The sequence below is a fragment of the Callithrix jacchus genome, chromosome 14, assembly GCF_049354715.1.
Source record: "Callithrix jacchus isolate 240 chromosome 14, calJac240_pri, whole genome shotgun sequence".
NCBI classification, from domain to species: Eukaryota; Metazoa; Chordata; class Mammalia; order Primates; family Cebidae; genus Callithrix; species Callithrix jacchus.
In genome coordinates, this window is record NC_133515.1 from 43,687,934 (window position 1) to 43,715,321 (window position 27,388).

General features: G+C 45.1%; 1 protein-coding gene across 7 annotated transcripts in view; it reads left to right on the forward strand.

Moving 5' to 3' along the window:
* Nucleotides 1-2,135: 2,135 nt before the first annotated feature.
* Nucleotides 2,136-27,388, forward strand: part of C14H2orf42 (chromosome 14 C2orf42 homolog) — a 33,883-nt gene continuing 8,630 nt past the window's right edge. The window contains exons 1-8 of one of the 7 annotated variants that reach the window (XM_035272358.3): nucleotides 2,136-2,605; nucleotides 6,546-6,814; nucleotides 7,487-8,321; nucleotides 10,147-10,257; nucleotides 15,665-15,769; nucleotides 21,026-21,130; nucleotides 26,605-26,712; nucleotides 27,043-27,143. In XM_035272358.3, the coding sequence (XP_035128249.1) occupies nucleotides 7,499-8,321; nucleotides 10,147-10,257; nucleotides 15,665-15,769; nucleotides 21,026-21,130; nucleotides 26,605-26,712; nucleotides 27,043-27,143 (1,353 nt within the window). In that variant the 5' untranslated portion in view covers nucleotides 2,136-2,605; nucleotides 6,546-6,814; nucleotides 7,487-7,498. Of the gene's footprint in view, nucleotides 2,968-6,545; nucleotides 6,815-7,486; nucleotides 8,322-10,146; nucleotides 10,258-15,664; nucleotides 15,770-21,025; nucleotides 21,131-26,604; nucleotides 26,713-27,042; nucleotides 27,144-27,388 lie in introns of all 7 variants that reach the window. The other 6 variants (XM_008980554.5, XM_008980553.4, XM_035272359.2 and 3 more) reach the window with 6 other exon arrangements.

A 27,388-nucleotide genomic window follows, 5' to 3' on the forward strand; every position in this document is an offset into this window, starting at 1 on the left:
AGGCCGAGACGGGTGGATCATGAGGTCAGGAGATCAAGACCATCCTGGTCAGCATGGTGAAACCCCGTCTCTACTAAAAATACAAAAAATTAGCTGGGCATGGTGGCGCGTGCCTGTAATCCCAGCTACTCAGGAGGCTGAGGCAGGAGAATTGCCTGAACCCAGGAGGCGGAGGTTGCAGTGAGCCGAGATCGCGCCATTGCATTCCAGCCTGGGTAACAAGAACGAAACCCCATCTCAAAAAAAAAAAAAAATACAAAAAAATTAGCCAGGCATGGTGGTGGGCACCTGTAACTCCAGCTACTCAGGAGGATGAGTCGGAGAATTGCTTGAACCCAGGAGGTGAAGGTTGTGCTACTGCCCTCCAGCCTTAGCGACAGAGAGAGGCCCTGGAGAGACAGAGACAGAGACAGGCCCTGGAGAGAGAGAGAGAGAGAGAGAGAGAGAGAGAGAGAGAGAGAGAGAGAGAGAGAGAGAGAGAGAGAGAAGTTTTGCCTAAGGAAGTTTTGCCTAAGGACCTGAAGTTAGTAGAAAGGAATGCTTGTTTCTCAAAAAAAAATCAAATAAAATAACTACTTTAAAGAGCTGCTATGGTTTCAAGGGTGTGGCTTAACTCTTGCCTTGCATGGCCTTTAGTCTTGTTTATTATTTGATATTCTATTGCCACAGAGAGTGTTCTGCCATTCTTATAATCTCTATTTTATCATTAATGCTGGTCAGTTAAGCCTAAACTCCAAAAGAGCAGGTATAAGGAGGCATGTCCGACTTCCCCTTCCACCCAGGAGAATTCAGTTTAATGTGCCCTTGGCCAAGGAGTGAGAGTTCATTCAGTCACTGTGGGGCTTTGGATTTTATTTTTAGTTTACATAATAAATGGGAAGAGGCAAGGCATGGTGGGTCACACCTGTAATTTCAGCACTTTGGGAGGCTAAGGCAGGTGGATCATCTGAGGTCAGGAGTTCGAGACCAGCCTGGCTAACATGGTGAAACCCTGTCTCTACTAAAAATACAAAAATTAGCTGAGTGTGGTGGCATACACCTGTAATCCCAGCTACCCTGGAGGCTGAGGCAGGCTAATTGCTGGAACCCCTGAGGACGGGGACAGAGACTGCTGTGAGCTGAGATTGTGCCACTGCACTACAGCCAGGGCGACAGAGCAAGGCTCCCTCTCAAAAAATAAATAAATGGGAAGAAAACTGAAAAGTCTTCTCGAAAAATTGTGCCCCTCTCCCTCTCTTTCCAGTTTAAGAAATATTACAAACCTTAGTCCTGGAACGTTCCATTTCTCTTATAAATAGTTGACTAAGGTTTCCCAATAGTAAAGCAACCTGCTACCAATAGTAAGTAGCCAGACTAGGGCCAGGAGAGCAGAGATTCTCATTCCAGCGTTTTCCAACACACACAGGCCTCACACATCACTCTCGGGAGCTGTCTTCAATTACGAACAAAGAGCATTTAGATTTATTCTGTGTGATTCCAAGGACCAGAACTAGGATATACAGGAAGCTGATTTTATCTCATTTTAAGGGAAAACGTTCAAATGTAGTTAAGGGAGAAAAAGTTTACTTATTATAAACATACATGTGATAGTAAGAGATGAATACTCAGATGGGCAAGAACCTCCAAACAAAAGCTAAATTCACAGCTGACATCTGCTAATAATGTAGAAAATCTCAGGCGATTAAAAAAAATTTTTTTTGTAAGGACAGAGTCTCGTTATCGGGCTGGTCTCGAACTCCTAGCCTCAAGCAACCCTTCCGCCTTGGCCTCCCAGAGTGCTGGGATTACAAGCGGGAACCACTACGTCCAGCTACTCAGGCCATTTTTGCATCAATTACCAGCGAAAGTCTATTCAGAAATAGGATTCTCTCAGGCCAGGAGTCAAGACCAGCTTTGGCGCTGTGTCAGCAGTACGATCGATCGGCCAGAAGCACTCCAGCCCCAACGCAGAGCCTGAGCTTAACCCGCGCTAGGTCAGCGCAGGTCCTACCACCGCATTCCCCCAGAGTTTCAGCGGGCTCCTGAAGGAGAAAACTACAACTCCCATAAGACAACGCGAGCTCGGGGGGCGGGGGGGGCGGCCACTTGCCGCGCGTGGGCGGCTCTGACCAATAACGATTATCGTTACAGCGAACAGTTTGGCCCCGTTTGTAAAAGGCCGCGGCAGGCGAAGAGAGAAGAGGTGAGGGCGGTCGTCAGCGAAGGGCCCCGCAGCCCGCTGGGGGGCGCAGGGCAGGTAAGGAGGTCGTGTTGAGCGAGGACCCCGGCGGCGGTGGGACAGGGGTGTAGAGCTGGGGATCCCAGCGGAGAGTGTGTCCAAGGAGCAGCTGCTGGCGAGGGGATGCTTCTGCTTGGGCCTATTTGGGACCGGAAGTGAGCGCTCGCGCGGGGAGGATGCCGGGAAGCAGGTCCCACGGGATGTGTGTCGCCGCAGGCCCGTCCCGGAAGCCGGCCGGGAGGTGAGCGTCCCGGAGGTCGGGAGGCCGCACCGTGACTGCGGGGTCCCGGCGGCCTTCCTCCGCTGTTCCGAGGCCGTTCAGGGCTGATGTACCCCAACCTCCGACTTGTGGTTTTGCAAGCCACCCGGCAGACTGTAAACTTGTTTGTGAGTTACCTGCTGGCTGTGACACTTCCATCAAATCTGAGTAACAGTTTCCTCATCTCTAAGATGGGTAACAGTATCTACACCACAGGATCATGTGGACAGTACACGAGTAAATGCTTAGAAAGGGTTTAACACGCAGTGTACTTAGCTAGTTTTATTATTTATCCGTGATGATCATTCGTTCTCTTCCCCTAACTGTGCCTCACAAGCATGAAACAGCGTCCACCAAACATTTAGGTCTGGGTAATGCTTGGAAGGAAACCCACCGCGGGTTGAGACTTCCAACACCAGTACCTTGACACTTTCCCGTCGAGGGGGCTGACTGACTGATTTGTAGTCAGAGAAGGTGACTTGCCGAGAAGGTACTACCCAGGAAATCTTTCAGGTTTCAAATACAAGTTCTTTACAAGTTGTGTTGTTTGTATATGCTTTCCATATAGAATTTCTAGGAAGTACATGTTTTAAAATTAAAATACTGGCCGGGCTCTGTGGCTCACGCCTATAGTCCTAGCACTTTGGGAGACAGAGGCGGGCAGATCACGAGGTCAAGAAAAATTTTTTTTGAGACGGAGTCTTTCTCCGTTACCCAGGCTGGAGTGCAGTGGTGCTATCTTGGCTCACTACAACCTCTGCCTCCTGGGTTCAAGCAATCCTTATGCCTCAGCCTCCTTAGTAGCTGGGGTTACAGGCATGCACCACCATGCCTGCCTAATTTTTGTATTTTTAGTAGACACAGAGTTTTATCATGTTGGCCAGGCTGGTCTCGAACTCCTGGCTTCAAGTGATCCTCCTGCCTCGGCCTCCCAAAGTGCTGGCAATTACATGTGTGAGCCACTGTGCCAGGTCTTCTTTTTAAAACTTTTTTTTTGAGACGGAGTTTCACTCTTACAGCCCAGGCTGGAGTGCAATGGGGCAATCTTGGCTTATCACAACCTCTGCCTCCCAGGTTCAAGCAATTCTCCTGCCTTAGCCTCCAGAGTAGCTGAGATTACAAGCACGCACCACCACACCTAGCTAATTTTTTCTTTCTTTTTTTTTTTTTTTTTCCCTAAGGCAGAGTCTCACTTTGATGCCTAGGCTGGAGGGCAATGGTGCAATATTGGCTCACTGCAACCTCTGTGTCCCAGGTTCAAGCAATTCTCCTGCCTCAGCCTCCCCAGTAGCTGGAACTACAGGCACACAACACTGCTCCTAGCTAATTTTTGTATTTTTAGTAGAGATAGGGTTTCACTATGTTGGCCAGGATGGTCTTGATCTCTTGACCTCATGATCTGCCCGCCTCTGCTTCCCAAGTGCTGGGATTACAGGCGTGAGCCACCGCGCCGGCTTTTTTTCTTTTTTAGTAGAGATGGGGTTTTACCATGTTGGCCAGGCAGGTCTTGAACTCCTGACCTCAGGTGATCCACCCACCTCAGCCTCCCAAAGTGCTGGGATTACAGGCCTGAGCCACCCAGCCAGCCTAAAACATTTTTTAAAAAGAATAGACCACTTGGCAAGGTAGGTCTCACCTGTAATCCCAGCACTTTAGGAGGCTGAGGCAGGAGGATTGCTTGAGCCCAAGAGTTCAAAGCCAGTCTGGGCAATATAGTGAGACCCCATTTCTATAAAAAATTAAAAATTAGCTGAGTGTAGTGTTGCATATCTGTGGTCCCAGCTACTCAAGAGGCTGAGGCAGGAGGATTGCTTGACCCTGGGAGGTCAAGGCTGCAGTGAGCCATGATCTGCACTCCATCTTTGGCAACAGAGTGAGAATCTGTCTCAAAAAAAAAAAAGAAAAGGGCCAGGCACAGCATCTTTGGCAGCCATGAGACTCTGTCTCAAAAAAAAAAAAAAAAAAAAAAAGAATAGGGCCAGGTGTGGTGGCTCATGCCTATAATCTCAGCACTTTTGGGAGACTGAGACGGGCAGATCACTGGAGGTCAGGAGTTCAAAACCAGTCTGGCCAACATGGTGAAACCCCACCTCTACTAAAAATACAAGAATTAGCCAGAGAATCACTTGAGCCCGGGAAGCAGAGGTTGCAGTGAGTCAAGATCACTCCACTGCACTCTATTCTGGGTGAAAGAGCAAGACTATCTCAAAAAAAATTTTTTTTTTAGCCAGGTGCAATGGCTCACACCTGTAATCCCAGCACTTTAAGAGGCCAAGGCAGGAGGATTGCTTGAGGCCAGGAGTTTGAGACCAGTCTGAGCAACAAAGTAAGACCATTGTCTCTACCAAAAAAAAAAATTAAAAATTAGCCAGGCATGGCAGCCTGTACCTATAGTCTCAGCTTCTTGGGAGACTGAGGCAGGAAGATCACTTGAGCTCAGGAGGTTGAGTCTGAGTGAACCAGGATTGCACCACTTCACTCCAGCCTGGGTAATAGAGCAGAGAAAAGCATAAAGCATAAAGCAATCTAAAAATGTAATGTATTACTATTAGGAAGGATGAGTGTTTGACTGATTATATAACATGGTTCTAGGTGTGTTGTTTATTTATTTATATTATTTTATTTTTTTTAAAGAGATGGGGTCTGCCAGGTGCAGTGGCTCATGCCTGTAATCCCAGCACTTTGGGAGGCCAAAGCGATTGAATCACAAGGTCAGGAGATCAAGACCATCCTGGCTAACATGGTGAAACCTCATCTCTACTAAAAATACAAAAAAGTAGCTGGGCGTGGTGGCACACACCTATAGTCCCAGCTACGTGGGAGGCTGAAGCAGAAGAATTGCTTGAATCTGGGAGTCAGAGGCTGCAGTGAGCCTAGATGACGCCACTGCACTCTAGCCTGGGCGACAGAGCAACCCTCTGTCTCAGGAAAGAAAGAGATGGGGTCCTGCTCTGTCGCCAAGGCTGGGATACAGTGGCACAATCTGCATCCTTGCTCTGTGCCATTCTGAGTTTCAGGTGGAACTCAAGCGATCCTTCCACCTCTGCCTCCAAAGTAGCTGTGACCACAGGTACACACCACCATGTCCAACTAATGTTTCATATTTTTTTTCTTTTTCTTTTTTGAGACGGAATCTCACTCTGTCGCCAGGCTGGAGTGCAGTGGCACAATGTTGGCTCACTGCAACCTCCGCCTCCCGGGTTCAAGCAGTTCTCCTGCCTCAGCCTCCCAAGTAGCTGGTACTACAGGCGCACATCACCATGCCCAGCTTTTTTGTATTTTTAGTAGAGATGGGGTTTCACCACATTGGCCAGGATAGTCTCCATCTCCCGACCTCGTGATCCACCCACCTCGGCCTCCCAAAGTGCTGGGATTACAGGCGTGAGCCACTGTGCCCGGCCAATTTGTTAATAGAATTAAGGTCTCATGGACGGGTGCAGTGGCTCATGCCTGTAATCTCAGCACTTTGGGAGGCCAAGGCGGGCGGATCACAAGGTCATGATACCGAGACCATCCTGACCAATGTGGTGAAGCCCTGTCTCTACTGAAAATACAAAAATTAGCTGGGCATGGTGGCCTGTGCCTGTAGTCCCAGCTACTAGAGAGGCTGAGGCAGGAGAATCACTTGAACTATCGCTTGAACTCGGGAGGCAGAGGTTGCAGTGAGCCAAGATCGCGCCACTGCACTCCAGCCTGGCAACAGAGTGAGACTCCATGTCAAAAAAAAGAAAAAAAAAGAAATGAGGTATCATTGTGTTGTCTAGGCTGGTCTTGAACTCCTGGGCTTAAGTGATCCTCCACCTCAGCCTCCCAAATCTCTGGGATGAAGTAGTGAGCCACTGTGCCAGGCCTCTAAAGTGTTCTTGACAACCCCCTTTGTAATCACATTAGCACCTTTTACCTTCTTGCAGTTGGAAGTACAAAACACTTAACCATTTCCATAATAATTTCTGTCAAATATTTCTCAAGTAATTGTGAAAGACTTTGATTTCTGTTCTGTTTGATTTCTAAGGAAAGAATCATCCTGTCTTTGTATAACTTCGATATTTTTTCTTGTTTTACTTACAGACTGTCAAGATCTCCACTTAGGGCAGTGGGAATCTTATTTGCGGAACACTGGGCAGAAGCTTTGCCATTGGCTGGTGAAGAAGGAGGAGGCAGAATGTCTGCATTGTTACACCATACAGTTCAAACTTCAGAAGACTTTGGAATCAGCAGTTATCATTAGTCTGCAGATGATCATGTTTTCACCTGATCATTAGAAACTAATGAAACACCTTTTAGGTCTTATGAATTCAGGTTACCCTGTTTTCCAGATGCCTTGGCAGCTGGTACAGGTAGGATTGGGCTGGGTTTTGTGGGGAATGATGAAAGGGAAAAAACTCATGTTTCATGTTTCCTAGTTCTTGCTGAAGTTAAACATCTGGGCATGTAAAGATTAGGTTAACTAACCTCTGCTATTATATAGAATAGAGTTAAACCTGGAGAAATGCTTTGATTATTACATTAGGATTTTTAAAACTAGATATGAAAGGCAGTTCCCTCCACTTCTGTTTGTGGGTTTAAATTTATGTTGTTTTGTGGTACAGTTTAAAAATAGTGGATAGTGCTGGGTGCAGTGGCTCACGCCTGTAATCCCAGCACTTTGGAAGGCTAAGGCGAGCAGATCACCTGAGGTCAGGAGTTCGAGACCAGCCTGACCAACATGAAGAAACCCTGTCTCTACTAAAAATAAAAAATTAGCAGGGCGTGGTGGCGCATGCCTGTAATCCCAGCTACTTGGGAGGCTGAGGCAGGAGAATCACTTGAACCCAGGAGGTAGAGGTTACAATGAGCTGAGATTGCACCATTGCACTCCTGCCTGGGCAACAAGTGCGAAACTCTGTCTCAAAAAAAAAAATAGTGGATAGCTTTTTTATATTTTGCTTTCTGTACTAAATATTATAAGTGATATTAACTTTGTGTGTGTGAGGTTATACTCATGCTGTTGGGTATATTATCTTCTGTAGGGCCTGTGAAAAATGGAACCAAACTCTCTGAGGACTAAAGTCCCAGCTTTCTTATCTGATTTGGGGAAGGCCACATTGAGAGGAATCAGAAAGTGTCCCCGATGTGGCACATACAATGGAACCCGGGGACTGAGCTGTAAGAACAAGACATGTGGAACCATATTCCGCTATGGTGCACGCAAGCAGCCTAGTGTTGAAGCTGTCAAAATCATTACTGGCTCCGATCTTCAGGTCTACTCAGTGAGGCAAAGAGACCGGGGCCCTGATTACCGATGCTTCGTGGAGCTTGGGGTTTCAGAGACAACAATCCAGACGGTGGATGGGACGATCATCACTCAGCTGAGCTCTGGACGGTGTTACGTCCCCTCATGCCTGAAAGCTGCCACTCAAGGTGTTGTGGAAAACCAATGCCAGCACATCAAGCTGGCAGTGAACTGCCAGGCAGAGGCCACCCCTCTGACCCTGAAGAGCTCGGTCCTGAATGCAATGCAGGCCTCCCCGGAAACCAAACAGACCATCTGGCAGTTGGCCACGGAACCTACAGGTCCTCTGGTGCAGAGAATTACTAAAAACATCTTGGTGGTGAAATGCAAGGCAAGCCAGAAGCACAGTTTGGGGTATTTACATACATCTTTTGTGCAGAAAATCAGTGCCAAAAGCTTGCCCGAGCGCCGCTTCTTCTGCTCCTGCCAGACTCTGAAATCACACAAGTCAAATGCTTCCAAGGATGAGGCAGCCCAGAGATGCATTCATTTCTTTGCTTGCATCTGTGCCTTTGCCAGTGACGAGACATTGGCTCAGGAATTCTCAGACTTCCTAAATTTTGATTCCAGTGGTAGGTGGTATGATTGACATGGTCATTCCGTTTTTCTAAAATGGCAATGAAAAAAGTTCCACTGATGCATTTGGAGATTGTTTTAGCAACCTTCAGAAGCAGTTGCTAGATAATTCAAATGAAAAGTATTCCTTCTAGGCTGAGCGTGGTGGCTCACGCCTATAATCCCAGCACTTTGGAAGGCTTAGGCAGGTGGATCACCTGAGGTCAGGAGTTCGAGACCAGCCTGGCCAACATGGTGAAACCCTGTCTCTATTAAAAATATAAAAATTAGCCAGGTGTGGTGGCAGGTACCTGTAATCTTAGCTACTCAAGAGGCTGAGGTAGGAGAATTATTGGAACTTGGGAGGCAGAGGTTGCAGTGAGCCAAGATCGCATCATCGCACTCCAGCCAGGGCTGACAACAGCGAGACTCCATCTAAAAAAAAAAAATAAAAGTGTTCCTTCTTTTTTTTTGAGACAGGGTCTCACTTTGTTGCCCAGGCTGGAGTGCAGTGGCATGATCACAGCTCACAACAGCCTCCCACACTCGAGATCCTTCTACCTCTGTTCCCCCAAATAGCTGAGACTACAGGCATGTGCCACCATGCCTGGCTAATTTTTTAACCTTTTGCAGAGGTGGCGGGGGGGTCTCACTTTGTTGCCCAGGCTGGTCTTGAACTCCTGGGCTGAAGCAGTTGTCCTGCTTCAACCTCCCAAAGTGCTAGGATTACAGGTGTGAGCCACTGCACTTGGTTACATTCCTTCTTTCAGTCCCAGTCAGCACACCTGCATAAAGGTTGGTTGGTTGAAATTAATGATCAAGAGACTTGGCCGTTTTTATTGAGATAATCTGGCCATGTTAGCTTCACTTTGCTCTGTTTACTCTTCCACAGATGCCCTGTGTTAATAAAAACAATGAACAAAAAAAAATTTTTTTTGGAGACAGAATCTTGCTCCATTGCCCAAGCTGGAGTGCAGTGGTACAACCTCAGCTCACTGCAACCTCCACCTCCCTGGTTCAAGGAATCCTCATGCCTCAGCCTCCCAAGTAGCTGGGATTACAGGCGCTTTCTACCTTGCCTGACTAATTTTTGTATTTTTAGTAGAGATGGAGTTTCCCATGTTGGCCAGGTTGGTCTCTTGAACTCCTGGCCTCAGGTAATCCGCCTGTCTTGGCCTTCAAAGTGCTGGGATTACAGGCATGAGCCACCACACCTGGCCTAAAGGAACTTATTTATTTATCCAAATAAATAATTTTAGGCTGGAGTGCAATGGCACAATCTTGACTCATTGCAATCTCAACCTCCTGGGTTCAAGCGAGTCTCCTGCCTCAGCCTCCTGAGTAGCTGGGACTACAGGTGTGCGCCACCATGCCTGGCTAATTTTTGTATTTTTAGTAAAGACAGGGTTTCGCCATGTTGGTCAGGCTGGTCTCAGCCTCCCAAAGTGTTGGGATTACAGGCCTGAGCCACCACGCCTGGTCCAAGGAACTTATTTTAAAGCAAGCAGTCACTCCATAATGTGTTTTTTTTTGTTTTGCTTTTTTTTGAGAAAGGGTCTAGCTTTGTCACCCAGGCTGCCATGCAGTGACGTAATCACTGCTCACTACAGCCTTGACCCTCCTGGGCTCAAGTGATTCTCCCACCAGCCTCTCAAGTTGCTGGGACCACAGGCATGCTAATTTTTTAATTTTTGTAGAGATAAGGTCTGCCTATGTTGCCCAAACTGGAATAATTCATTTGGGGGATTTTAAAAAGTAAATTAATTTTTTTGCTAGATAGGGGCCAATACTCATACTGACCCTTGGATAGGATTAATGATTCAGAAATCTTCTATTTTTTAGGTCTTAAAGAGATTATTGTGCCCCAGTTAGGTTGCCATTCAGAATCAACAGTATCAGCTTGTGAGTCGACTGCCTCTAAGTCAAAGAAGAGGAGAAAGGATGAAGTATCTGGTGAGAGTCTGGCTGGTTGGTTGGTTTGGTGGTATTGTTTTTAGAGATTGTTTTACTGTGTTTTATGTCTTTAACTGAACCTCGAAATTACAAGAAAATATTATATTTTATTTTATTTTTGTTTGTTTAATTTTTTTACATGAATAATGGAAGCACTGTGGTTTGTCATTATTTTATTTTTATTAAAATAAAGAAACAGGGGTCTTACTGTGTTGCTCAGGCTGGTCTCGAACTCCAGGCCTTAAGGACTTCTCCCACATTGGCCTCTCCCACCTTGGCCTCCCAGAGTGCTGGAATTATAGGTGTGAGCTACCACGCCCAGACAAGAAATACTATGTTTTTGTTCTTACGAGTTTTTTTCCCTAAGAAAAGTTTTACTCTTCATTGATAATTTTTTTTCAAGTTAAGCTAAAAGCTTGATCCCTTAGCCAAAAATAAGATCCAACCAAATTCTACTTCTACTGTATATGTTTGTACATCTCTTAAACAGATTAATCTTATACCTTAAGCTGCCTTAGGATAGTGTTATGAAGTTTTCGTCTATAGTGTGTTTAAAAAAATTTTGTGGCAATGGTTATATGCCGCACACTAATTTAGGAATATAGTTTATTGTCTTTATTTTCAGTATGTGGAGAAACACACACATACACATACCCACACACACATTTTTTTTTTTTTTTGAGATGGAGTCTTGCTCTGTCACCCAGGCTGGAGTGCAGTGGCATGATCTCGGCTCACTGTATCCTCTGCCTCCCAGGTTCAAGCAATTGTCCTGCCTTAGCCTCCTGAGTAGCTGGCACTACAGGCGCATGCCATCACACACAGTTAATTTTTGGTTTTGTTTTATTTATTTATTTTTTGAGATGGAGTTTTGCTCTTGTTGCCCAGGCTGGAATGCAACTGTGCAGTCTTGGCTCACCGCAACCTCTGGCTCCCAGGTTCAAGCAATTCTCCTGCCTCAGCCTCCTGAGTAGCTGGGATTACAGGCATATGCCACTACACCCGGCTAGTTTTGTATTTTTAGTAGAGATGGGATTTCTCCATGTTGGTCAGGCTTGTCTCAAACTCCTGACCTCAGGTGATCAGCCTGCCTGAGCCTCCTAAAATGCTGGGATTACAGTTCGTGAGCCACCATACCTGGCCAATTTTTATATTTTTAGTAGAGACAGGGTTTCACCATATTGGTCAGGCTGGTCTCAAACTCCTAACCTCAGGTGATCCATCCACTTTGGCTTCCCAAAGTGCTGGGATTACAGGCATGAGCCACCACACCCGGCCACATTTATTTATTTATTTAGAGATGGAATCTCGCTCTGTTGCCCAGGCTGGGGTGCACTGGTGCGATCTCAGCTCACTGTAACCTCTGCTGCCTGGGTTCAAGTAATGCTTCTGCCTCAGCCTCTTGAGTAGCTGAGATTACAGGTGCCCACCACCAGGGCCAGCTAATTTTTGTATTTTCAGTAGAGATGGGGTTTCGCCAGGCTGGTCTTGAACTCCTGACCTCAGGTGATCTGCCTGCCTCAGCCTCCCAAAGTCCTGGGATTACAGGCATGAGCCACCACGCCCAGTCCTGGAATTACAGGCATGAGCCACCATGCCCAGGCAGGCCACATTTTAAAATTCAAATGTTTAATTCTAGTATCAGTTAAGGCTCAGATAAATCAATATGAAAATGGTGAAGTACCCTATTAGGTAAGCATCAACAGATTAAAAAATTTAAAAATTACTTGGTCCACACATGTGGACCAACTCCAAACTCACTAGTAAACAGAGAAATGCAAACATTTTAGAAATGTAAAGTTAAAACAAGATACCTTTTGCTACCAAATTAATAAAATTTGGGGTTGTTTTTTTTTTTAGGATGGAGTCTCGATCTTGTTACCGAGACTGGAGTGCAAGGGCAAGATCTCGGCTCCCCAAAACCTCCACCTCTTGGGTCAAGCGATTCTCCTGCCTCCTCCTGAGTAGCTGGGATGACAGGCATTGTGCCACGATGCCGGGCTAATTTTATATATTTTTTAGTAGAGACAGGGTTTCTCCATGTTGGTCAGACTGATCTTGAACTCCCGACCTCAGGTGATCCACTCGCCTCAGCCACCCAGAGTTCTGGTATTACAGGCATGAGCCACCACACCTGGCTTTTTTTGTTTTTTTTAAAGAGTTTAGTTCTCATTCTCTTGCCCAAGTTGGAATGCAGGGACATGATTATGGCTCACTGCAGCCTGGACCTTCTAAGTTCAATAGATCCTCATTCCTCAGCCTCCCATGGAGCTGGGACTAGAGGCACAAGCCACTATGCCTGGCTAATTGTTTGGTTTTTTTGTAGAGACAGGGTCTCGCTGTTGACCAGGCTGGTCTCAAACTCCTGACCTCAAGTGATTGCTCTACCTCAGCCTCCCAAAGTGTTGGAATTACAGATGTGAGCCACCATGCCCAGCTGGCAAAGTTTTTTAAAATGATGAGACCATGGGCAAAAGTAAAATCTAGGCTCTCCGGCTTGGCTAGTGTAGGGTGCTATAATAATTGGTACATGGCTTGCAGTATCTCTTGAGATTCTTACTTAAAAAAAATTTTTTAAGACGGGGTTTCACCATGTTGGTCAGGCTGGTCTTGAACTCCCGACCTCAGGTGATCTGCCCACCTTGGCCTCCAAAGTGCTTGGATTACAGGCGTGAGCCACCAGGCCCAGCCAAGATTCTTATAATGGTTCTACCTATAGGGAATACTGCTAGGGATGGATCAGGTGGTCATGCACAGGAGTTTTGGTGCTTGGAAGTTGAAGAAAGATGGAGAAACAAAGTGACATGGTCATTTGTGCATTTTAGAGAGGCAATTCTGGCAGGAATATGGAATAGAAATTGTTGTTAAATGTTTACTTTTTAGTCTTTCCCAGGAAAACTTGAGATTCTGAAAAAAAAAATTTTTTTACCCTTTGACTCAGTAGTCCTACTTTTTTTTTTTTGGAAATGGAGTCTTGCTCTGGATTGTGAATGGCACGATCTTGGCTCACTGCAAACTCCGGTATTCAAGCTATTATCCTGCCTTAGCCTTCTGAGTAGCTGGGATTACAGGTGCCTGGCATCATGCTTGGCTAATTTTTGTATTTTATTTTATTTTTTGAGATGGAGTTTCACTTTGTCGCCCAGGCTGGAGTGTGATGGTATAATCTCGGTTCACTGGAACTTCCGCCTCCCAGGTTCAAGTGATTCTCCTGCTTCAGTTTCTTAAGTAGCTGGGATTACAGATGCCCTCTACCACACTCAGCTAATTTTTATATTTTTAGTAGAGATGGGGTTTGTCCATGTTGTCCAGGCTGGTCTTGAACTCTTGACTTCAGGTGACCCACCTGTCTGTGCCTCCCAAAGTGCTGAGATTACAGGCATGAGCGACCACACCTGGCCCCACTTCTAAATAATCTTTTTTTTTTTTTTTGAAACGAAGTTTCGCTCTTGTTACCCAGGCTGGAGTGCAATGGCACGATCTCGGCTCACCACAACCTCCGCCTCCTGGGTTCAGGCAATTCTCCTGTCTCAGCCTTCTGAGTAGCTGGGATGACAGGCACATGCCACCATGCCCAGCTAATTTTTTGTATTTTTAGTAGAGACGGGGTTTCACCATGTTGACCAGGATGGTCTCAATCTGTTGACCTCGTGATCCACCCGCCTCAACCTCCCAAAGTGCTGGGATTACAGGCTTGAGCCACTGTGCCCGGCCTTAAATCATCTTTTTTAAGGAAATAATTATTGGGATAGGAAAAACATTTTGCCTAGAGATGTTTATTTTATGATTATTCAGAGTATCAAAAATTAGAAACAGCTAAGGGCTAACCACTGGGGATAGTTAAATGAACCATGGTAAAGCTACTTTACCATAGAATATCAGGCAGGCATAAAAATGATTATAGTCTGGGCCGGGCTTGGTGGCTCATGCCTATAATCCCAGCTACTTGGGAGGTTGAGGTAGGAGAATCGCTTGAACCCGGGAGGCGGAGGTTGTGGTGAGCTGAGATCGTACCACTGCACTCCAGCCTGGGCAACAAAAGTGAAACTCCATCTCAAAAAAAAAAAAAGATTATAGTCTAGGTGCAGTGGTGCATGCCTGTAGTTCCAGGTACTCAGAGAGCTAAGGTGGGAGGATCACTTGAGCCTGGGAGCTCAAGGATCTAGCATACTATGCTTGGACCTGCAAATATCCACTGCATTCCACCCTGGACAACATAGCAAGACCTCATCTCTAAAAAGTAAAAATTAAAAATAAATGATAATAAAGAATTTGGGGGCCAGGTGAAATGGCTCACGCCTGTAATCTCAGCACTTTGGAAGGCTGAGGTAGGTGGATCACGAGGTCAAGAGATTGAGACCATCCTGGCCAACATGGTGAAACCCTGTCTCTACTAAAAATACAAAAATTAGCTGGGCATGGTGGAGCATGCCTGTAATCCCAGCTGCTAGAGAGTCTGAGACAGGAGAATTGTTTGAACCAGGGAGGCAGATGTTGCAGTGAGCTGAGATTGCAGCCACTGCACTCCAGCCTGGCAACAGAGTGATACTGTGTCTCAAAAAAAAAAAAAGAGGCCTGGCTCAGTGGCTCAAGCCTGTAATTCCAGCACTTTAGGAGGCTGAGGCGGGTGGATCACAAGGTCAAGAGATTGAGACCATCCTGGTCAACATGGTGAAGCCCCGTCTCTACTAAAAATACAAAAAAAATTAGCTGGACATGGTGGCGCATGCGTGTAATCCCAGCTACTCAGGAGGCTGAGGCAGGAGAATCGCCTGAACCCAGGAGGCGGAGGTTGCGGTGAGCCGAGATCGCGCCATTGCACTCCAGCCTGGGTAACAAGAGCGAAACTCCGTCTCAAAAAAAAAAAGAGTTTGGGAAAATATTCAGATCACTTGGGTTGCCAGATAAAGTATAGAATACTCAGTTAAACTTGAATTTCAGTTAACGAATAATTTTTAGTATAAGTGTCTCCATGCAGTATTTGTGATATACTGATACTAAGAAATTATTTGTTGTTTATCTGAAATTTAAAAGAACGTCTTTTTTTTTTGCTAAATTTGGCAACTCTGGTAAAATCACTACTTAAAAATCACAAAACCAGCAACACATTCAGAGAAGAAAATGGAAGACAGCTCACTAGAAAATTCACTGTGATTGTCTGAGAGGTGGGAGCAATGGGTGAATTTTTTTCTTCCTTTCACTTCTGTTTATTCCCCCAATTTCATATAGAGCATAAGAAAGCTAACATTTTATGTGTAAAGGTTAATGCTAACTCCTTCTAGAAATTGTGAAGCTAACCTAGAAATTAGCAAAGACTGTTGCTATGTTTAGATTCTTTAAAAATTAACATCCAACCAATTTATATTTAGCAGATAGACTGTTAACTCTGTAATGATTTGTGGTTTAGGTGCACAGATGAACAGTTCACTACTGCCTCAAGATACAGTGAGCAGTAATCTAAGGAAAAGTGGCCTGAAAAAGCCTGTGGTTGCTTCCTCATTAAAAAGGCAGGGTAAGTTTCCCCTCCCTAGAATAGGCTATGGTGGTGGAAAGTCATCCTAAAGAAGCCAGAAGCAGTATAATCAAAAGAAATGTTGCACATTGTCACCCAAAGAGTGCCAACGTAAACACTAACAGAGGCACTGAGGCTGAGGTCTTTCCTGTCCCACCAGTTTCAAATCACACTCAATTATAACTTACGCTGGAGGCCATTATCTTTAGCAAACGAATGCAGGAACAGAAAACAAAATACAGCATGTTTTCACTTATAAGTGGGAGCTAAATGATGAGAACACATGGACACACAGAGGGGAACAACACACACTGGGGCTTATTGGAGGGTGAAACGTGGGAGGAGGGAGGAAAGGTGGAAGCGGGTGAGAGGATCAGGAAAAATAAATAATGAATACTAGGTTTAATAACCTGAGTGATGAGGCTGGGTTTGGTGGCACATGCCTGTAATTCCAGCACTTTGGGAGGCCAAAGCAAGCAGATTACTTGAGGCCAGGAGATCAAGGTAGAGATGGTGAAACCCTGTCTCTACTAAAAATACAAAAAATTAGCCAGATGTGGTGGCAGGCGCTATAATCCCAACTACTCAAGAGGCTGAGGCAGGAGAATTGCTTGAACCTGGGAGGCAGAGGTTGCAGTGAGTCAAGATCACACAATTGTACTCCAGCCTGGGCAGTAAGAGCGAGACTCAGTCCCAAAAAAAAGGATTTGGGAGGGTTGTAACAGCAGCAATAAAAGCGTACGTAGCACAGGGAGTCTTGTGATGAAACTGTTTTGTGTCTTGACTGTGATGGTGGCCATACAAGTTTACACATGCCCTAACATTGCATGGAACTATATGTATTGTATACCACACACAAGTACATAAAGCTGGTGAGATGTGAATAAGGTTACTAGATTGTAGCCGTGTCATTTTCCTGACTGTGATGTACTATAGTTTTACAAAATGTTACTCTTGGGTGAATCTGGATGAAGCATATATAAGCCTTATATTTCTTACAACTGCGTGTAAATGTACAATTATCTCAAAAAGTTATTTATTTATTTTCTGGAGATGGAGTCTAGCTCTGTCACCCAGGCTAGAGTACAATGGTGTGATCTTGGCTCACTGCAGCTTCCACTTCCCAGGTATAAGGGATTCTTCTGTTTCAGCCTCCCAAGTAGCTGGGATTACAGGCACCTGCCACCACGCCCGGCTCATTTTTGTATTTTTAGTAGAGACCACCATGTTGATCAGCCTGGTCTTGAGCTCCCGACCCCAAGGGATCTGCTCACCTCGGCCTCCCAAAGTGCTGAGATTATAGGTGTGAGCCAACATGCCCGGGCTAAATTATGTCTTTAAACAAAAAAATTCTGACATGTTTAGCAGCGGGTGTCTTGCAGGATGTGTTCATCTTATTGCTTATTACTCATGTGCAATTGGTATAGAGATTCAAAGTTGAAGGAAAAAATGTATTTTATGTGGCCAGGTGTGGTGGCCCACACCTGTAATCCCAGCACTGTGGGAGGCCAAGGTGAAAGGATTGCTTGAGTCCAGAAGTTCAATAACAATCTGGGCTACATAGTGAGACTCCATCTCTACCAAAAAAAAAAAAATTTATATATATATATGAGCTGGGCATGGTGTCACATGCCTGTAGACCCAAATACTTAGCAGGCTGAAGTGGGAAGATTGCTTGAACCTGGGATGTCGAGGTTGAAGTGAGTTAGGATTACACCACTGCATAGGTAACAGGACGAGATCCTGTCTAAAATAAAGAAAAAAGAATAATAGAAAACAATACTAATTAATTCATTAAGCACTTATGGCCAGGCATGGTGGCTCATACCTATAATTCCAGCACTTTGGGAAGCTGAGGCAGGCGGATAATTTGAGGTTAGGAGTTTGAGACCAGCCTGGCCAACATGGTAAAACCCCATCTCTACCAAAAAGTATAAAAAAATTAGCCAAGTGTGGTGGTGTGGGCCTGTAATCCCAGCTACTTGGGAGACTAAGGCAAGAGAATCATTTGAACCCGGGAGGTGAAGGTTGCAGTGAGCTGAGATCATGTCACTGTATGCCAGCCTGGGCTCCATCTAAAAAAAAAATAACTTATGCATTCTAGGTATAAGTGTTTAAGGAACATCACAAAGTAAGCAGATCAACAATATCACATAGATTTTTTTATTATTTATTATTCTTATTATTTGGGATAGAGTCTGTTCTCTTACCCAGGCTGGAATGCAGTGGCACGATCTCGCCTGACTGCAACCTCTGCCTCCCGGGTTCAAGCAATTCTCGTACCTCAGCCTCCTGAGTAGGTGGGATCACAAGCGTGTGCCCACATGCCCTTCTAATTTTTGTATTTTTAGTAGAGATGGGGTTTTGCTATGTTGGCCAGGCTGCTCTCGAACTCCTGGCCTCAAGTAATCCACTTGCCTCAGCCTCCCAAAGTGCTGGGATTACACAACTTAGCCACTGTGCCTGGACGATTTTTAATAATTTTTTGTCACTTCCTTTGGTGCAAAGAAAAAGGAAGATAGCTTCCATCTGAATTATCACTGTATGCTTTTACCTCTGATAATTTTAGTTTCAAATGAGTAGTAGTTGATGCGTTTTCTCTCTACAAAAGGTGATACTGTACTTCAGACATATGAAGATATTTTGTTGTTAGTGGTATATTTTTGTTGTTTTTTTCTTTGACACAAGGTCTCACTCTGTTACTCACTGCAGCCTTAACCTCCTGGGCTTAAGCTGTCCTTCCACCTTAACCTCCCAAGTAGCTGGGACTACAGGCACATGCCACCACACTTGGTTATTTGTATTTTTATTAGAGATGGAGTTTCATCATGTTGCCCAAGCTGATCTCAAACTCTTGGGCTCAAGCAATCCATCGGGCTCAAGAGATCCACCCACCTCTGCCTCCCAAAGTACTAGGATTACAGGTGTGAGCCTCTGTGCCTGGACTAAAGGTATTTTAAGAGAAGAAATAGAATGATAGATCTGTGAAGGCTCTTGAATTTGGAGATCATCCAGATGCATATCTTCATCTTAGAAGAGAGGAAGTTGAGACATGGACTCTGGTCACTTAGTGGGAGTCCTAAGTCCCATAGACATTTTTTTTGAGACAGAGTCTCACTCTGTCACTCTGGCTGGAGTGCAGTGGCAGTCTCAGCTCACTGCAACCTCCACTTCCTGGGCTCAAGCGATTCTCCTGCCTCAGCCTCCCGAGTAGCTGGGATTATAGGCACGCACCACCATGCCCAGCTAATTTTTGAGTTTTTAGTAGACATGGGGTTTCACCACGTTGGCCAGGCTGGTCTTGAACTCCTGATGTCAAGTGTTCCACCCAGCTCAGCCTCCCAAAGTGCGGGGATTCAGGGGTAAGCCACTACGCCCGGCCTCTCAGCCTTTTGACTCTAACTCTAAACTCTGGTTCCATTAAATTCCATTACTCGTTACTGTACTTTCCAGTTATTTACTCTAGGGCTGCAAGATTTCACTCTCACTTATATTTAAAAGTTAATTCATTCATTTTACATTTCTGAATACAAGGTTTTAGGTTTTAAGTCTAAAGGTATCAGAGCAACCCACAGTGAATACATCACTCAGTTTTACCTATTTGTGTTAAACCTTGGCATTAAACAGTATGTTCATTACTGAGAGGGTCTGGGGCATATGGATACATAGTCATCATGAATAGAACTAATTTATAAATCTCAAAAAGCCATTATTATGTATGTATGTATGTATTTATTTATTTTTACTTGAGATGGGGTCTCACTCTGTCACCTAGGTTGGAGTGCAGTGGCATGGTCTCGGCTTACTGCACCCTCTGCCTCCTAGGCTCAAGCAATCCTCCCACCTCAGCCTCCTAAGTAGCTGGGGCTATAAGCATGCACCACCATGCCTGGCCTCGGCTTACTGCACCCTCTGCCTCCTAGGCTCAAGCAATCCTCCCACCTCAGCCTCCTAAGTAGCTGGGGCTATAAGCATGCACCACCATGCCTGGCCAATTTTTTGTATTTTTGGTGGAGACAGGGTTTTGCCTTGTTACCCAGGCTGTTCTCAAACTTCTGAGCTCAAGTGATCCTCCTGCCTCAGCCTCCCAAAGAGCTGGAATTACAGGCATTGCTTATCATTTCTTATTTTCTTTCTTTTTTTTTTTTTGAGACAGCTCTGTTACCCAGGCTGGAATGCAGTGGCATGATCTCGGCTCACTATAACCTCTGCCTCTCGGTTCAAGTGATTTTCCCGCCTTAGCCTCCCAAGTAGCTGGGATTACTGGCGCATGCCACCATGCCCATCTAATTTTTGTATTTTTAGTAGAGACTGGGTTTCATCACGTTTGCCAGACTGGTCTTGAGTTCCTGACCTTAAGTGGCTCATGCCTGTAATCCCAGCACTTTGGGAGGCTAAGGTGGGAAGATCAGTTGAGGCCAGGAGTTTGAGACCAGCCTGGGCAACATGGCAAAAACCCCGTCTTTGTTAAAAAGACAACATTAGCTGGGCATGGTGGCACACATGTAGTCCCAGCCACCCAGGAGGCTGAGGCATGAGAATCACTTAAACCTAGGAGGCTGAGGTTGCAGTGAGCTGAGATTGTGCCACTTCACCCCAGCCAGGGCAACATAGTGAGACTCTGAAAAAAAATATCCCACAATATCTTATTTCATTTAGTTTATTTGCTTTCTTTGAAGTTCAGCTTCAAGTTCTTTCTTTTTTGAACAAACTTATTAACCCTTCTCCTAGCACTTCAGGAGGCTGAGGCAGGTGGATTGCTTGTGCCCAGGAGTTTGAAGCCAGCTGGGCAACATGACAAAGCCCTGTCAATAAACAAAAAAACAGGCTGGGCATGGTGGCTCATGCCTGTAATCCCTTCACTTTGGGAGGCTGAGGTGGGTGGATCACCTGAGGTCAGGAGTTCGAGACCAGCCTGGCCAACATGGTGAAACCCCATCTCTACTAAAAATACAAAAAATTAGTCAGGTGTGGTGATGGGCACCATCCTAGCTACTCAGGAGGCCGAGGCAAGAGAATCGCTAGAACCCGGGAGGCGGAGGTAACAGTGAGCCAAGATTGTACCACTTTACTCCAGCCTGGGCAACAAGAGCGAACATCCATCTCAAAATAAAAAATTAAAAAAAAAACAAAACTTCTTAATTTTTTCAAACTTCAATTAGCTGTTTATTTTGTAAGAAAAGTTACTAAAGAAGAGTGTGTGTGTGTGTGTGTGTGTGTGTGTGTGTGTGTGTGTATGTTATGTTTTTTTCCTAGCCTGTGGTCAGCTGTTAGATGAGGCACAAGTGACTTTATCCTTCCAAGACTGGCTGGCCAGCGTCACAGAACGCATCCATCAAACCATGCACTATCAGTTTGATGGTAAGTATTGGCCACCTAACTGGGCTCTTGCTGAAAGTGGAGAAATTAAGATAATTGTATGCCTGTAATCCTAGGACTTTGGGAGGCCGAGGTGGGTGGATCACCTGAGGTCAGGAGTTCAAGACCAGCCTGGCCATCATGGTGAAACCCCATCTTAAAAAAAAAAAAAAAAGATAATTGTGCTGTAATTCTACTTGGATAGCAAAAGTAATTAGATTTCAGTCCAGAGAGCACTAGGCCACAAGAAAGTAGAAATCTAGGCTGGGTGCGGTGGCTCACACCTGTAATCTCAGTATTTTGGGAAGCTGAGGCGGGTAGATCACCTGAGGTAGGAGTTCAAGACCAGCTTAGCCAACATGGTGAAACCATGTCTCTACTAAAAAAAAATACAAAAATTAGCTGGACATGGTGGCGCACCTGTAGTCCCAGCTACTCAGGAGGCTGAGGTAGAAGAATTACTTGAACCCAGGAGGCGGAGGTTGCAATAAGCCAAGATTGCACCATTGCACTCCAGCCTGGGTGACAGAGCGAGACTGTCTCAAAAAAAAAAAGAGTACATGAACATGCTGAGGAAGACTGGAGAACACAGGCCAGATTTGGGTGTGATTTGTTAGAGTTTCATGGAACATCAGCCGTTTCAGATCTAGCCAGTCCCTACTTGTTGCCTTAAAAGTATTCTTATGCCATATGTGGCAGCCCATGCCTGTTATCTCAGCACTTTGGGAGGCAAGGCAGGCAGATCATTTGAGCCCAGGAGTTCAAGACCAGAATAAAGGGCAACACAGGAAAATACCCCATCTCTACAAAAAACTTATTAGCCAGGTGGCTGGGTGCAGTGTCTCACACCTATAATCCTAGCACTTTGGGAGGCTGAGGCGGGAGGATCATGAGGTCAGGAGACCATCCTGGCCAACACAGTGAAACCCCATCTCTACTAAAGATACAAAAATTAGCTGAGCATGGTGGTGCGTACCTGTAATCCCAGCTACCCAGGAGGCTGAGGCAGGAGACTTGCTTGAACCTGGGACATGGATGTTGTGGTGAGCCGAGATATGCCATCGCACTTCAGGTTGGGCAACAAGAGCAAAACTGTCAAAAAAAAAATTAGCCAGGTGCCAGCTGGGTATGGTGGCTCATGCCTGTAATCCTAGCACTTTGGAAGACCAAGGTGGGCAGATTGTTTGAGCCCAGGAGTTTGAGATCAGCCTGGGCAGTAAAGTGAGACCTCCATCTCTAGGAAAAATACAAAAATTAATCGTGTGTGGTGGTACACACCTGTAGTCCCAACTACTTGGGAGGCTGAGGTGGGAGGATCACTTGAGTCCAGGAAGTGGAGGTTGCAGTGAGCCGAGATTGCACCACTGCACTCCAGCCTGGGCAAAAGAGTGAGACCCTGTCTCAAAAAAAAAAAAAACGTAGCCAAGTATGGTGGCATATGTTGTAGTTCAAGCTACTGGAGAGGCAGAGTCAGGAAGATCACTTGAGCCTGGGAGGTCAAAACTGCAGTGAGCCATGATCCTGCCACTGCATTCCAGCCTGGGCAACAGCGAGACCCTGTCTAAAAAAAAAAGGCATCCTTGCTTGTGCATAATAGTTTTCCAGGCCTTGTCCAGTGATGAGGAGCTCGCTGCTCTTTGAGGCAGCTCATAACGCTGTTACACAGTCATAGTTATGAGGAAGGTATTCCTCATGCTAAGCCAAAATGTTTGAGTTTTATACTTTTAGTTTTGCCCTCTAGCTACATGGACTGGTTTCTTCCTGTTTCCAGTCCCTGCCACTACACATACAAACCCACTGCCCCACTTGACAGTTCTTCTGTATTTTTTTCTTTTTTTTTTTTTTGTTGTTGAGATGGAGTTTCGCTCTTATTGCCCAGGCTGGAGTGCAGTGGTGCAATGATTGGCTCACTGCAACCTCCGCCTCCCAGGTTCAAGTGATTCTCTTGCCTCAGCCTCCCTGGTAGCTGGGATTATAGGCATGCGCCACCACACCCATCTAATTTTTGTATTTTTAGTAGAGAAAAGGTTTCATCATATTGGTCAGGCTGGTCTTGAACGCCTGACCTAGTGATCTGCCCGCCTCGGCCTCCCAAAGTGCTGGGATTACAGGTGTGATTCACTGCGCCTGGCCCAGAAATTACTTTTTGCAAAAATAACAAAATAAGCTAAGGAGGGTTGTAATGAAAAACCCTATGGTTTCTAGGCTGGGCGCAGTGGCTAACGCCTGTAATCCCAGCACTTTGGGAGGCCGAGGCGGGCAGATCACCTGAGATCAGTTCGAAACCAGCCTGGCCAACACGGTGAAACCCCATCTCTACTAAGAATACAAAAATTAGCTGGGCATGGTGGTGGGTACCTGTAATCCCAGCTGCTAGGGAGTGGAGGCAGGAGAATGGCTTAAACCCGGGAGGTGGAGGTTGCAGCAAGCCAAGATTGTGCCATTGCACTCCAGCATGGACAACAGGGTAAGACTCCTCAAAAAAATAAAAAAAGAAAGAGAAAAAGTTAAAAGCCTATGGTTTCTTTTTCTTTTAAAATTGTGTGTGTGTATATATTTATATATATATATATAATATATATAAATATAATATATATATATTTTATATATATTTATAATATATATAAATATAATATATATAGTTTTTATATATATTATATATATATATAAAATATATATATATATATATTTTTTTTTTTTTTTTTGAGATGGAGTTCACTGTTGTTACCCAGACTGGAGTGCAATGGCACGATCTTGGCTCACTGCAACCTCTGCCTTCTGGGTTCAAGCAATTCTCCTGCCTCAGCCTCCCGAGTAACTGGGACTACAGGCGTGCACCACCATGTCCAGCTAATTTTTTTATTTTTAATAGAGACGGGGTTTCACCTTGTTGACCAGGATGGTCTTGATCTCTTGACCACGTGATCCACCCACCTCAGCCTCCCAAAGTGCTGGGATTATAGGCGTGAGCCACTGCGCCCGGCCAAAATTGCATATATTTATTGTTTGAAATAATATAATGCCTATTAACTCACATCTCAAGCAGAAAATAGAATTTTTGTTTTGTTTTGTTTTGAAATGCAGTTTCACTCTTGTCACCCAGGCTGGAGTGCAGTGGTGTGATCTTGGCTCACTGCACCTCTGCCTCCTAGGTTCAAGCGATTCTCCTGCCTCAGCCTCCCAAATAGCTGAGACTACAGGCGCCTGCCACCAAGCCTGGCTAATTTTTGTATTTTTAGTAGAGATGGGTTTTCACCATATTGGCCAGGTGGTCTTGAATGCTTGACTTCATGATCCACCTGCCTCGGCCTCCCAAGGTGCTGGGATTATAGGCATGAGCCACGGCACCCAACCCAGAAATTACTTTTTGGAAAAATAACAAAATAAGTTAAGGAGGGTTATAATGAAAAAGACTATGGTTTCTCTTTCTTTTAAAATTTTATATTTTTATTGTTTGAAATAATATAATACCTTATCTCCCAAGCAAAAAACAGAATGTTTTGTTTTGAAATGGAATTTCGCTGGTCACCCAGGCTGGAGTGTAGTGGTGCGATCTTGGCTCACTGCAACCTCCACCTCCTGGGTTCAAGCAGTTCTCTTGCTTCAGCCTCCTGAGTAGCTGGGATTACAGGCACCTGCCACCACGCCCGGCCAATTTTTTGTAATATTATTAGAGATGGGATTTTGCCATGTTGGCCAGGCTGGTCTTGAACTCCTGACCTCAGGTGATCTACCTGCGTTTGCCTCCCAAAGTTCTGGGATTACAGCCATGAGCCACTGCACCCAGCCCAGAAAACAGAATATTGATAATACTATAAGCTCTACACTTGTGATCCTCTTCCATCTGATTCCTGTACCATCCTCTCTTTCGTCTCACCATCTCCATTACTACCACCTTTGTCCAAGTTTCCATTAGCTCTCTCCTGGACTGGAAGTGTGTGTCTTTTATGAAGGCTTCTTGAAGTCAATTCTTTTTTTTTTTTACCTTTTTGAGATGGTCTTGCTCTGTCACACAGGCTGGAGTGCAGAGACGCAATCTCGGCTCCCTGCAACCTCTACCACCCAGGCTCAAGAAATTCTCGTGTTTCAGCTTCCTGAGTAGCTGGGATTACAGGCATGTGTCACTCCTGGCTAATATTTGTATTTTTAGGAGAGATGAGGTTTCACTATGTTGGCCAGGCTGGTATCGAACTCCTGACCTCAAGCAATCCACCCACCTAGGCCTACAAAAGTGCTGGGATTACAGGTGTGAGCCACCGTGCCTAGTCTGGACAGAATTTTTAAGGAAGACTGAACTTACTTGACCCCCTCCCCTTAAGTCTCTTTTTGGTGACCTAATGTCTTGCAAATTTCTTTATGAGGTTTGCTAAGTAGTTTCAAGTATTTTAACTGCCTTGAGGTCATATTCAGAGAGAAAGACAGCTGGGTAAGCAGTGTTCTAACTTGTAGTCCCTCAGCATTCATGGTGTTGACCATCTGGTGAGAGAGCATGTAGTTAGTTTGCTTAGACATGAATGCAAATAGCAGGAGCCTGGGGATAGCCAGCAAGATGGGATCAAGTGGAGACAACCCACCTAGGCCTCACTGTTCTCATCTCATCTTACTTCACATACCCTGTAAGGGGGAAAGTCTGTGCTGTGTTGCTCTTTATAAAACTGGGGATTTGAAACATTGTATTTGGTGGATGATGAGGATCTACTATGTTGGTTTTTTTTTTTTCATTTTTCATCTTTTTCAATGGAGTTTCACTCTGTTGCTCAGGCAGTTCAGTGGCGTGAGCTCGGCTCACTGCCACCCTAGCCTCCTGGGTTCAAGCAATTCTCTGGCCTCAGCCTCCTGAATAGCTGGGATTACAGGCACATGCCACTGTGCCCAGCTAGTTTTTGTTTGTATTTTTAGTAGAGATGGGGTTTCACCATGTTGGCCAAGCTGGTCTCAAACTCCTGACCTCAGGTAATCCACCCACATTGGCTGGGACTACAGGTGTTAGCCTTCACAAGGCTCTGACCTGTGAAGTCAGAGCCACCCACCTGGCCTTTCTTTTCTTTTTTCCTTTTTGAGAAAGGGTCTCACTCTGTTGCCCAGGCTGGAGTGCAGTGGTATGATCATGGCTTACTGTAGCCTCAAACTCCTCCACTCAGTTGATTCTCCCACCTCAGCCTCCCAAGCAGTTGGGACGACAGATGCATTCCACCACGCCCAGTTAATTAAAAAAAAATTTTTGTAGACACCAGGTCTCCCTTTGTTTCCCAGGCTACACTGTGTTTTTTATGATTGCAAGGGATCAAGAGTAGGACTAGTGACAGTGCTTGGCCCAGAAAGGTAAATCAAAGCCTTCTTTTTGCCTCTGTATGAAGAAACCTCAGTGGTATTTTAAGTTATTACTGTCCTTTGATTCCTTTTCTTTCCCATCTCCCTGTACATCAGGAAGTCCACTGAGTTTCTTTAAATGAGTTGTTTCTTCTTGTTTCCCATAGGCAAACCAGAACCACTGGTATTCCACATTCCTCAGTCCTTTTTTGATGCCCTGCAACAGAGAATATCTATAGGAAGTGCAAAAAAACGGCTCCCCAACTCCACTACAGGTACAGGATTTCCCTTTGGTATAGTGACAGATGTCTTGAACATAGAGAATCATGTTTGGAAAAGATCTGTGTGGAATTTTCAGAGTTAGGACTTCTGTTCACATGCCTGGAGCACAAGGCCTTCAATGATGAGCATATGAATTATTTACATCAACTCATTTGTCACATTTCTGCCAAACCCTATTAGGTATTTGCCTCTAGAATATCTTTTTTAAAGTGCTGAGAATTAATAAGGAAATAATAGTACTGCATTAGAAACTAGGTAACAAATACAGTAAAAGAAAATGTTCTGTTTTGCAAATCTAATTTTGTCCTTTTTTCACATTGAAGCTTTTGTTCGGAAAGATGCCTTGCCACTGGGAACCTTTTCCAAGTATACGTGGCATATCACTAACATCCTGCAAGTTAAACAAATCTTAGATACCCCAGAGGTGAGAGTTTATTTCTCTAACAGTGGGAGGGTAGTGAAGGGAGGAGGGAGGCAAGGGACTATACTGGCACCAGTTTCTTGAGTTACAGAAACCAAAGTTTCTTTTTTTCATGCTAAGAGATTATTCAGAGGTATCCCTGGCTTTATAGTTCTGACTAATTTTAATGTGTATTCCCTATGGCTTGAAAAAGTATCTTACATTGGATTATACTTTTTCTTTGCTTTTAGGATGAGAAAACAGATACT